Source organism: Tripterygium wilfordii, chromosome 13 (assembly GCF_013401445.1).
Source record: "Tripterygium wilfordii isolate XIE 37 chromosome 13, ASM1340144v1, whole genome shotgun sequence".
In the NCBI taxonomy this organism is placed as follows: domain Eukaryota; kingdom Viridiplantae; phylum Streptophyta; class Magnoliopsida; order Celastrales; family Celastraceae; genus Tripterygium; species Tripterygium wilfordii.
Window position 1 is genome coordinate 746,805 of NC_052244.1, and position 13,583 is coordinate 760,387.

The following is a 13,583-nucleotide window of genomic DNA, read 5'->3' on the forward strand; positions in this document are numbered from 1 at the left end:
GCCTCTTTTCCGGGTGGACTTTTGCGTTCATTTTGGAGCTCAATGTACCCAAATAAATCACCAAGTTGTTACGGAAAATGGGAGTGGCTGGCCCAAGTAGGATGACCCTTCCACCTGAAAAATGCACACCCATAAATTTAGACACTTTGTGAAAGGCTAATTTGGGTTCAACGATTGCATCCACAAAACAAGCACAACAATGTTCTTAAGAAGATGTTCAATGACAAAAAAGTAAAACAATGCACCAGCCGGGAATCGAACCCGGGTCTGTACCGTGGCAGGGTACTATTCTACCACTAGACCACTGGTGCTTTGATGTTCAAGGATGCTGGGATTATGAAACAGAACAGTATACTTTACGTCAATTCCTTCCTCAGTTAACAGGTTTTGTTGGATTTCTTGCCATGTCAAATTGATTGCAAACAAAAAGATCCGTATTCACCATGAAATAAACAATTAAGCATGGGGTTTTTCGGAAAAGTAACACTTTTTTAAACCAAATTTTGAAAACTAACCCACTTTTTTAAAAACATGAAATCTAACACTTTTTTGAAAGGAATTGTCCCAAATACCCTTATTCCACATTGGAACGACATAGTTTTGGTTCAAAGGCCGGCCTCCACTTCCCGCGACATCCTTCACCTTCTTCTTTCTTCTTTAACGTTCTTTTTCGACGATTTCCGATAGTCTCCATTCTCGAATACACTGTCATATACGATTTCTGTGACATTCGACCTGGTACAGCATGGGTATGTTATGTATTATTTAGTGTTGTATTTGTGTTTCGTTCCAGTAAGCAGTGATCACGGTTTGTGTTTTTGATTTTATCAGTGGTGGGTGCTTAGGGTTTTAGTTTTTCCAGCTATAGGGTTTCCATATTTCATTAGCGTTTATGGGTTTAGGTTTCCAGTATGTTGTTAGTGGATTTGGGTATGATAGGTTGGTGTTCGAGTTTTATGATTTGATGTTCGGGTAAATAGATTATCCTGTTTGAGGATTTGGGTTTGACTGTTCTGTTCGAGTAAATATGGTTTACTGTTCGAGTTTTATTGGTTGATGTTCGAGTTTTCTGGGTTGACTGTTCGGGTAAATAGATTATCCTGTTTATATATTTGGATTTGAATGATCTGTTCGAGTAAATATGGTTTACTGTTCGAGTTTTATTGGTTGATGTTCGAGTTTTCTGGGTTGACTGTTCGGGTAAATAGATTATCCTGTTTATATATTTGGATTTGAATGATCTGTTCGAGTAAATATGGTTTACGGTTCGAGTTTTCTGGTTGATGTTCGAGTTTTCTGGGTTGACTGTTCGGGTAAATAGATTATCCTGTTTGAGGATTTGGGTTTGACTGTTCTGTTCGAGTAAATATGGTTGACTGTTCGAGTATTTGGCTGTTCTGTTCGAGTAAATATGGTTTACTATTCGAGTTTTCTGGTTGATGTTCGAGTTTTCTGGGTTGACTGTTCGGGTAAATAGATTATCCTGTTTGGGGATTTGGGTTTGACTGTTCTGTTCGAGTAAATATGGTTGACTGTTCGAGTATTTGGCTGCTCTGTTCGAGTAAATATGGTTGACTGTTCGAGTATTTGGCGGTTCTGTTCGAGTAAATATGGTTTACTGTTCGAGTATTTTTATTTGACTGACTGTTCGAGTAAATATTGGTTTGATTGTTCGAGTAAATATTGGTTTGATTGTTCGGGTAAATATGGTTTGATTGTTCGAGTAAATATTTGTTTGATTGTTCGGGTAAATATTGGTTTGATTGTTCGGGTAAATATGGTTTGTTGTTCGAGTATTTGAGTTTGATTGTTCGAGTAAATATGATTTACTGTTCGAGTATTTTAGTTTGACTATTCGAGTATATATGATTTATTGTTCGAGTATTTTAGTTTGGCTGTTCGAGTATTATTAATTTTGTGTTTTAATTAATTGTCCCATGTAGACTATCTGATAAGTGAGGAGCAACATTTCCCCGCCCGGGTAACCACATTTTCAAACATATCAGTTGTTACCACTTCAATTAAATTGAAGTTGAATGAGGAGCAACTTGAGGTTTTTAGGCAATCATGCTTTGGCATGATGCTGGATGTACATGACATCAGTTGTTCTTCACAACTGATACACCAGCTTCTACTACGTCAAATTGTTTCTCCCCAGGGTGATTTTGGAGAAAGATTGCATTTCAATATTGGTGGAAAGAAGTGCACATTTGGTATTGAAGATTTTGCGATTATCACCGGACTATTATGTACAGAATCTGTGCCCGATGTGTCAAGTCTGGTTGATACATCTGTTAATAGGCTAAAATCCCTTTATTTTGAAGAAAAATGTGGAAAGGGCAAGGGTAAGGGGAAGGGGACCAATGTAAGCAGAGCTGAGCTGGAAGAGGCATTCGATAAATGTGATAATGCTCATGATGCTTTGAAGTTAGCTTTGGTGTATTTTGTTGAGTCTGTATTGATGCCTAGAGAGAGAAGAAATGCCATTAATATGAAATGGCTCCAACTTGTGGATGATTTGGATGCCTTCAACCAATATCCATGGGGAAGCGTTTGCTACGAACGTACTGCTACCTCTCTTGCATGTGCCATGATTGGAAGGGCTGAAAAATACTTGAGTAAGGGTAAGGCAAAGGAGACATAGAGCCTTTATGGAATGCCAATAGTACTCCAGGTAAAAAAAAAAAAGATCATTCTATTTGTGTTCTGTTTATTATTTATTGTAATAATAGTTTACCAATATTTTTTTTGATTATTTGAAGATTTGGGCGTATGAAATTGTACCCATTATAGCCCAGAGGTATGCCACCAAATGTGGTGAAACACACCCCAGAATACTCAAGTACTCAGGGAATCAAACCCCTACTTCAGATGACATCGTGTCAGATGTATTTGAACTGATAAAGGTTAGTGAAGTTAAAATGTTTAATAAAATTTGTTGTTCGGGTAGTTTTAGTCTTATGTTCGAGTATTTGTAGTTTTATAATTGAGTATTTATAGTAACATGTTCGAGTAGTTGTAGGTTGATGTTCGAGTATTTGTATTTTGGTGTTCTAATTTCACTCATCACTTTGTTTTAATCTTCACAGATTGAGGTTCATGATGCTCTAGTGCCAACGGAGGCTGAGCTGGAGAAGGATTATGTTAGGGAGGTTATGAAGAGAATTAAGAAAAGAGAAATTAAAAGAAGCAGAGATAAGTCTGAAGAAGATGAAGAAGAGAAACAGAGAAAAGAGAGAAGAACTAAGAGAAGGAGGGATTACGATGTTAATGTTGAAGAAAAAATGAGAAAAGAGAAAAGAACAAAGAGAAGGGATGATCACATCGAGCATGCACATGCACATAAAGCTGGAGGGAATTTGATATTGAAGGCCAAGTTCGATGCCATAGAGCAGAAGTTGGGAGAGCATGGTGGTCAACTTTTGGACATGAAAAAGGAAATTGTTGAAAGCATTACTGGTTTTTTTGAGACTACCAAGGCAATTTACGAAGGTCTGGCAGTGTTAAAAGGAAATTGGGAGAAAAAGGAGGATAAGGATGGAAATCAGGATGAAAAGGATGAGAATGAGGATGAGGGAAAGGATGATGAGGGTGAAAAGGATGACGAGGGAAAGGATGACGAGGGAAAGGATGATGAGGGTGAAAAGGATGACGAGGGAAAGGATGAGGGTGAAAAGGATGATGAGGGAAAGGATGATGAGGGTGAAAAGAATGATGAGGGAACGCATGATGAGGATAAAAAAGAGGACCAGGAGGAAACGTATGATGCGGATAAAGAGGAGGAGGACAATGAGGGAAAGACAGTTTCCCCTGTTAGACATGCCGATGATGTTGAGGATGCAGCCGTAGTTGCTGGATTGATGGATCTCACAAAACAAGTGTTTGAACAGCCAATGACAGACAAAAGTTCAATTGGAGTTGAAGAGATTCCAAAAGCCAAGTACACATTTACACGGGGAAGAAAAAGAGGTTCCACATCGAGACGTGTAAATATATATAATCCAATGCGAACAGAGTGTCAATCACAAGAAAGAAGCACCAACCAAAATATTGATGGTCCTTGGCCAATCAATTTAAAGAGGTCGTATTCGACTCTTTGGAGACAAGGATTTGAAGCATGGGTAAGAAACAGGGCTGAGGATACATCTTATTTGGTTGTTGGTGGAAAGAAGTTATACAAAAATTGGTTTATCAACGCAATGACACCCGATTACTGGTTGACAGACCAGGTAACATATATATAACCATATTTTAAAAAAAAATTATTCGTAATAGTTACTTATAGTTATCTTTGATTTTGTAGCATATGGACGTCGCAATGTACCTCCTCATGAAGAGGATCAAGCAATACCCTGCCATATTCAAGAAGAAGGTTGTGCTGTTGGACACTATATTCACTGTAAGTATTTTATATGTGTGTTCGAGTATGTTTGTTAGATGTTCGAGTTGTTGAACTTGATGTTCGAGTATATTAGTTCACATGTTCGAGTATTTTAGTCGGATGTTTGAGTATTTTATTTCATATGTTCGAGTATTTTAGTCGGATGTTCGAGTATTTTTATTTCATATGTTCGAGTATTTTATTTCACATGTTCGAGTTTTTTAAGATACATGATCGAGTTTTTTAGTCAGTTGTTCGAGTATTTTAATTCACATGTTCGAGTAGTTTAGTCGGATGTTCGAGTATTTTTATTTCATATGTTCGAGTATTTTATTTCACATGTTCGAGTTTTTTAAGATACATGATCGAGTTTTTTAGTCAGTTGTTCGAGTATTTTAATTCACATGTTCGAGTAGTTTAGTCGGATGTTCGAGTATTTTATTTCACATGTTCGAGTTTTTTAAGATACATGATCGAGTTTTTTAGTCAGTTGTTCGAGTATTTTAATTCACATGTTCGAGTAGTTTAGTCGGATGTTCGAGTATTTTATTTCACATGTTCGAGTTTTTTAAGATACATGATCGAGTTTTTTAGTCAGTTGTTCGAGTATTTTAATTCACATGTTCGAGTATTCTAGTCGGATGTTCGAGTATTTTTATTTCATATGTTCGAGTATTTTATTTCACATGTTCGAGTAGTTTAGTCGGATGTTCGAGTATTTGAGAAAAAATAATATAGTACATTTTACAGGTATCAGTTGAATCCCACTTTAATGAGTTCACTAAAGATCCTCATAATGTTGGAGAATGGGACAAACATGAAGTCTTTGAGCACTATATTTCTGGAAAAAACCCTGAAGGGTCCATACCATTGAATGGTGTAGATTACATTTACTTTCCCATGAACTGGAGAAATATCCATTGGGTTGCAATTGAGGTTAAAGTTGGCAACAAATGGATCAATGTATATGATCCCAAAATTTCAATCACCAGCAAGGAGGATTGCAATAATCATATGAAACCGTTGAGGACTATGTTGCCATACATCCTTCGTTTGGGTGGGATTGATGCAGGAGTCGCCCCATGGCCTGCTCATAGATTGCAAGTTGTTCCTCAGCAAGAGACCGGGTAAATGTTTCCAGTGTTAGATAAATTTTTCATGGTGGTTAACGTTTATATATTTTTGTAACATATATGCTATCTTATGTTTTACAGGGGAGATTGTGGGATGTTCACAATAAAATTTATAGAGGTATTGAGTGCAGGAATGCCAATACAACTTATTAATCAGACAGACATGATGTTTTACAGGAGGAAATTCGCAATCGAGTCATACGGACAACATTTTTAACTTACTTTTGTAAATATTTATTTTCATCCTATTAAATTGTATATAACTCAGTGTAATACAAATATTGGTTCGAGTAATGCAAGGTACATTTGTTCGAGTAATTACCTATATCATCGAGTAATATACTATAATGTATATTTGTTCGAGTACTTTTCTTATTTGATCGAGTAATATAATATTCACATGTTCGAGTAACCTATTAAATGATCGAGTAATTCACATGTTCGAGCATTTGTTGAGTATATTCGAGTATATAGGTGTACCATTTAGCGTATTTCTTGGGTCTATTCGAGTAATTGGTGGCACATGTTCGAGTATTTGTTGAGTCTATTCGAGTAAATGATGGCCCATTTCGAGTAATTGTCCAGGCTATTCGAGTAAAACATTTAACTGTTGGAGTAATACATTGATTCTGTTCGAGTAATACAGTTAACTGATTAATGAATTTATCAAAAATCATAACATTAATGATGTTGGAGTCAATGCATGTTACATCTATGATGTTGGAGTCAATGCATGTTACATCTATGATGTTGGAGTCAATGCGATTGGCTCTTTGCATGTTTGACGATTATGACCTCGCTGTCGACACCGGGAACATATCCTCACTGCTATAGTTTCACCAGATGATGGGATCCTTCGTTGTCTTGGCCTCCCCCCTTGACGTCTAGTCGCCGGTGGGAGCAATACGTTGTCCTCGCTAACTTTGCGTTGATCCTCAATAGTTACTGGGTATATAGCTTCAGCATAAGCTAACATTAGGGCCTCATTCGTATAGTACGGAGAACACAAGGAATTAAAAGATATGTTCCGAACTCGACATGCAGCCAATGCGTGTACACAAGGAAGTTGGTCAAGATCAAACACACGGCATGAACATGTCTTGTTTTGCAGATCAACCTGTCCATCTTGATCACCATCTCGTACATAGTACTCACTATGGCTTATCGGTTGAACATTTAGTCGTTGTGACCTATTGCTTCTCTTTCTAACTTCCTTGTCACACTCGCAACATAGGTAAGACGTGACAGATGCTGCGTTATTACGACGAGCACTGAACCATTCCTGCAATTTGGCACGCAATTGTTCAACTAGCATTGTAATCGGCAAACTTCGAGCATCTCGTAGTATAGCATTCAAGCACTCTGCAATGTTCGTCGTCATGATACTATATCTCTTACCAGAAGACAGTGCTCTAGACCACCTATGGAAACCAGCTTCAACTAAATAAGCATAAGGTCTACCTCCGTCGACATTACGCAACTGATTCATTAAATGCTCGAATTCAGATGTTCGATACACCTTAGCAGCTTTAAGATATATAGGGATGATAGATTCGTTGAACCCTTTCGCCTTCATGTTTTGTTGGATATGGACGATACATGCGCCATGAAATGAACCAGGCAATACAAGTGAAACTGCCCTATCAATGCTAGGATTTCTGTCTGAAATGATACATAACCGTGAGAAGTCTTCAACTGTAATGGCATCCCGTAATTTTTCAAAAAACCATTGCCAAGATGCATTATTCTCAGAATCACCAATGCCAAAAGCAACCGGATAAATTTGCTCATTTCCATCCAAAGCAGTTGCCACAAAAAGTGTACCCAAATACTTACCCTTCAAATGGGTGCCATCAACGACGATAACAGGGCGCATTGAACTATGAAATCCACGTAAGCTTGCACCAATTGCCATGAAAAAATACTTGAATCGATTATCATCATCAGACTCAATATGAGTAATTGTACCAGGGTTATTATTCTCCAATACAGCACAATAATGGGGTAAGTAAGCAAATGATTCTTCCGGTGAACCACGAAGAGAATAAAGCGCACATTCTCTAGCCCTCCATGCCTTATCATAGGTAATATTAATGCCATATTCTCTTCTAATATCCTGAATTATGTCATTTGGTCTGTAAACACGCCCAACACCTTCATATCTGGCCCTGATGCAATCACCAATCACCCTTCCTGATGCTTGCTTGTGCCCATGATTCACAAATTCCAACGAACATGTGTGAGTATCGTTGAATTTTTTCACAAGAAAAAGTTCAGTTTCTTTTAGCTTTATACCTCTCATACGCCATTGGCATCCACTTGCAAGACACTCGACCACAAGCAAAGACTTCGTCGACCTCGTCACCCTGAATTGAAAATTCTTCTTAATAGCATAGAGGGATATATGCTTATGCAACTCTTTCTTGTTTGTAAAAATCACCCCCACATCAAACGTATCAGATGATTCGCTGTTGAGGTCAATAGTATTGCTCCCACTATATTGCCCAACCTGAATGTTCTCACCCGTCTGCGTATTAGGATCATTAGTTGCAGCAACATCATCAACAACAAAAGGTTGAGTTTCTGGAACATAACTTGCACCTCCAACAAAAGGAATGTCATCATCGTATTCATCATTAATATTATCTTCTCGACCCTGGCCATCTCTAACAGCATCAAAATCTTCTTCGAATTGGCTTAAACTAGGAAAATCATCAATCCGATTTCTGGCACGTCCAACAAAAGGTTGAGTTTCTGGAACATAACTTGCATCCTGCGAATGAAACTGTTGATGTTCTTTTGGTCTTACTGTTATACATAGTGGGGTACCCGGTTTCCGTGAAGCGTCAGGTCGCCGTGCATCATCATTCTGTCGTAAGAAGAATTGCAAGTCATCTTCATTGCTAACAACCAACGGTTCCATATGGAAATGTGTGTTATATACAAATTTCATGAGCAACTCATTTGAAGTTCGATCAATTCCCGTAATCTTGTATATCTTCTCCAAAAAATCCTCATAGGAAATGGACTCATTCACAACAAAACCTTTCCCAGTACCACCAATGAATTTGTAAATTCCTCCTGAAAATTCCCAATCTCCGCCGTATATAACAACAAGGTCAACCACACCCATTCCTGAAAAACAAAATTGCAAGAACTTGAAAACTCGAACAAACATCATAAACAACTCGAACATATATAATAGAATACTCGAACAGATATCTTCAAACACTCGAACGTATCAAAAAAAACACTCGAACAGATGGCATCTAATACTCGAACAGATATCATAAAATACTCGAACATATCCCTTCAAACACTCGAACATATCAAACAAAACACTCGAACAGATGGCATCTAATACTCGAACAGATATCCTTAAATACTCGAACATATCAAAGAAAACACTTGAACAGATATCATTAACACTCGGACAGTTATCCTAAAACACTCGAACAGATATCCTAAACACTCGAACAGATCTCCTAAAACACTCGAACAGATATCATTAACACTCTGACAGATATCATAAACACTCGAACAGTTATCCTAAAACACTCGAACAGATATCCTAAACACTCGAACAGATCTCCTAAAACACTCGAACAGGTCTCCTAAACACTCGAACAGATATCCTAAACACTCGAACAGATATCCTAAAATACTCGAACATATATAATAAAAAATAAGCCATATTTTTAAATAATATTATTTGGATAAAAGTGATATTACCCTTCTCTTTAATGGTTATTAGTTGTACGTTTTCCGATTTTCTATGTTTATCTTTTCAAAACGCTTGGGGGACATTTGATTTTCTATGTTTGTCTTTTCAAAACGTGTGCGAGACATTTGATTTCTATGTTTATCTTTATTGGTTATTAGTTGAGATTTAATGTTTAATATTAATTATGACGTTTCGATTTTTGATAAGCATTAAATACAGTGGAGTTAATACTTAGGATTATTCCTATATACATAGCACTATCAAACAATAAACACTCGGACAGATATCATACACACTCGAACAGATATCCTATAATACTCGAACATATGTAATACAACACTTGAACAGATATCCTAAAATACTCAAACAGTTATACTAAAACACTCGAACATATGTAATATAATACTCGAACACATATCATAAACACTCGAACAGTTATCCTAAAACACTCGAACATATGTAATATAATACTCGAACAGATATCATAAAACACTCGAACATATATAATAAAAAATAAGCCATATTTTTAAATACTATTATCCGGATAAAAGTGATATTACCCTTATCTTTAATGGTTATTAGTTGTACGTTTTCCAATTTTCTATGTTTATCTTTTCAAAACGCGTGGGATTAGTTGAGATTTAATGTTTAATATTAATTATGACGTTTCGATTTTTGATAAGCATTAAATACAGTGGAGTTAATACTTAGGATTATTCCTATATATATAGCACTATCTACGGGAAAGATATACATCAACCGAAAAGAGAAATCTCCTTTTTGTATAATATGACATCCTCTCGGACTGCTGTCAACACCTTGAGGAAGGAACTGGAGGAGGCATATGAAGACCTGGAAGATCACGAAGCTAAGATTGCAGAGCTTACTAAAGCTCTCCAATCTGCTGGGAGTTCATTGTCCCAGCTCCATGAGCTAGCTGAGAAGCGAGCTATGGAGCAGGACACCCATAAACTCCAGGACTCCCTCCTTGATCTATCTGTTTTGATCAACGAGGTTTTAGATAAAATAAGTGAAAAATTGAACATCTGGAGTTAGGTTGTAATAAAAAATTTTATAAATAAAATTTATATTTCCGTTACATTATTTGTTTCATTTAATATCTGTTGTAATATTTAACCTGTTGAAATATTTACTCGAACACACATCCATAATACTCGAGCATATATCACATAAAACTCGAACATATATCAAATAATACTCGAACATATGTAACAAAATACTCAAACACATATGAAAGATACTCGAACATGTGTAACAATATACTCGAACATATATCACATATTACTCGAACATGTGTAACAAAATACTCGAACACATATCACATATTACTCGAACATGTGTAACAAAATACTCGAACACATCACATATTACTCGAACATGTGTAACAAAATACTCGAACACATATCACTTATTACTCGAACATATATCAAATAATATTCGAACAGATATAAGTAAATACTCGAACATATATCCAATAATAGACGAACATATGTAACAAAATACTCGAACACATATGAAAGATACTCGAACATGTGTAACAATATACTCGAACACATATGAAAGATACTCGAACATGTGTAACAATATACTCGAACACATATCACATATTACTCGAACATGTGTAACAAAATACTCGAACACATATGAAAGATACTCGAATATGTGTAACAATATACTCGAACATGTGTAACAATATACTCGAACACATATCACATATTACTCGAACATGTGTAACAAAATACTCGAACACATATGAAAGATACTCGAATATGTGTAACAATATACTCGAACACATATCACATATTACTCGAACATGTGTAACAAAATACTCGAACACATATGAAAGATACTCGAATATGTGTAACAATATACTCGAACACATATCACATATTACTCGAACATGTGTAACAAAATACTCGAACACATATCACATATTACTCGAATCATTTAGGTTCAAATTTAATTCATAGAATTTGAAGAGTTCGAGTAGTAACCGTTTTAGCTTCCCCACGTTCTTTTAAAATAACTGCCCACTTATTAGAACGTTGTTCCTTCAACTATAAATAGGACATAGGAAGAAACTGTTTAAGGTCATCCTTTATCCTCTTAAATCAAAGATCACCCATCTCGATCTAAAATGAGTTCTTCTCATCGAACTTCTTCAAAGAGAGCAATAAATGAAGAGGAAGACCCCATTCCTCCAAAGAGAGCAAAGACTGAAGACCCGTCTTCTTCAAAGAAGACAGGGGTCCAAGAGAAAGGTTCCACTTCGACGAACACCGAGGAGCCTCAAGACCCTATCGTCGACATATTCACTGTATCTGAGGAGTTATATAGAGAAAATCCTGAGAACTCCATTGAAGGGTTGAAAGAACTACTGAAGGAAGCCGAAAGCAACCTTCAGAACGAATATGAACGTAACCAGTCCTACACGGACGTGCTCCGTTCAGTGAGGGATGCATTGATCAGAATTCGTGACAATGCATGGGGTCACGCTCGAGGCCAAAATGCTTATCGGCTACAAGAGTCCCTTTTGGACCTTGCAGCCCATGTTGGAACTGCGATGAATGACATAAACGATGTAATCCTTACATGGGCACGTTAGAGTTTATTTCACCTAATGTCAATTTTTATCAAATATTTCCTTTATCATTCTGTGAAGTCAACAAATACTCGAACATCAATAAACAAAAACTCGAACAGATATATCGATAAATACTCGAACAGATATCAACTAATACTCGAACAGATATATCGGTAAATACTCGAACAGATCTCAACAAATACTCGAACAGATATATCGGTAAATACCCGAACAGATCTCACTCGAACATATCTACAAAAATACTCGAACATCAATAAACAAAAACTCGAACATCTATCGGTAAATACTCGAACATATCTCAACTAATACTCGAACAGATATATCGGTATATACTCGAACATATCTCACTTGAACATCTATCAGTACATACTCGAACAGATCTACAAAAATACTCGAACATCAATAAACAAAAACTCGAACAAATCTCAACAAATACTGGAAGAAGAACATAAACTAAATCAAATGAATATGGTGTGTATACGATTGAATGCAAGGTAAGAGAGTTCTAACGAAGCCTATATACCATGCGAACTTAAAAATCACTCACTTGGGGTTATTAATGTCGATATAGAGCAAGAATGACGGCAGCGATGGGAACGCCGATAAGGCTGAAGAATGCCCAAGCCTAAACCCCAGACCTCTTGAAGAAACACCCGAAGATTTGGTGCGGCAAATAAACACCGGTAAATGTCAGGAATGGAGTTTCGGTAAATCGGATTTTGGTTTTTCTCGATGGGTTACGGATGTCTCTGTCTGCTGTGGGATGTGAGTGGCATTGATGTGTATTGTGGTATGTGATAAGGGTATTTCAGTCAGAAAAAAGCAAAAAAGTGTTAGATTTCATGTTTTTAAAAAAGTGGGTTAGTTTTCAAAATTTGGTTTAAAAAAGTGTTACTTTTCCGAAAAACCCTTAAGCATGAGCTACAAATGGACGAAGCCAAATTAAAACTCCACAAATATCAATTACCTTTCCAGCGTCTTGCCAGAGAGCGATTCAACAGCGAGAGCACCAAGAGTAGCCAACAAATATGGGCCACCTTCCATGAATCAGCTCGCATTCCCTAAACCTAAACCTCTGAAGCCCAAAAACCTCGCTGTAATCCTGCAAGCGGAGTCGACTTCTCGACTTGCAACCACAGGTCCACAGTTCAGCATTCTATTACTTGGGCCTATCTATGTAGACCTTCTCATAAGACCCATTTCACTACACACAAACTCAATACGAAAATGATAAAGATCCATCAATTGTTATCTTAATTATTTGGATGCACATACACATGATTCAAGTGAATTCATACACTCTTCATATCAAAGAATTGGGATAACTGAAATAGCATAGCAGATGTTATCCAATCTTTTCTAAGTGCGGCTCGTCCGTACGTGGCTAGATAGCGCAACACCAGACCAGACCCGACAAAAAGGTTCTCTAAAGACTTGACCTGGGTTGGGTAGGGTTATAAATAAATCTTCAACCGTCGAACAGTTTCAACAGTCAAACGGTGATGGCCTGCGAAGAAACCACGTGTCCTGTACGATGAGGTGCCACAAATATGAAATATCTTCCTTGGCATTAATCCACCACCGCTTGTTGATTGTGACTCAAAAGTCGCAACGATGCCATAATTAAAAAGGTGATTAACAATCAAAGCATTCTCCAATATCTGTACACGGGCTATTCCCGGTAAAAACAAGCTGACTCATCTGGCGCCATCTTTTCGG

The 13,583-nt window shown here is 37.0% G+C and overlaps 2 protein-coding genes and 1 non-coding gene across 3 annotated transcripts; 2 read left to right on the forward strand and 1 right to left on the reverse strand.

Annotated features, from left to right (window-relative positions):
- Positions 1–240: 240 nt before the first annotated feature.
- Positions 241–311, reverse strand: TRNAG-GCC. Its single transcript has one exon. It is a non-coding gene; the product is annotated as a tRNA-Gly (tRNA).
- Positions 312–2,669: 2,358 nt separating this feature from the next.
- On the forward strand, positions 2,670–5,391 carry LOC120013921. Its single transcript, XM_038865904.1, has 6 exons — positions 2,670–2,906; positions 3,090–3,591; positions 3,745–4,229; positions 4,304–4,399; positions 5,132–5,323; positions 5,374–5,391. Exons 2-6 carry the CDS (start codon positions 3,156–3,158, stop codon positions 5,389–5,391), a joined length of 1,227 nt encoding a protein of 408 aa, XP_038721832.1. The 5' UTR covers positions 2,670–2,906; positions 3,090–3,155.
- Positions 5,349–5,807, forward strand: LOC120012155 (putative ubiquitin-like-specific protease 1B). Its single transcript, XM_038863452.1, has 2 exons — positions 5,349–5,508; positions 5,596–5,807. Exons 1-2 carry the CDS (start codon positions 5,396–5,398, stop codon positions 5,729–5,731), a joined length of 249 nt encoding a protein of 82 aa, XP_038719380.1. The 5' UTR covers positions 5,349–5,395; the 3' UTR covers positions 5,732–5,807.
- The last annotated feature ends 7,776 nt before the right edge of the window (positions 5,808–13,583 follow it).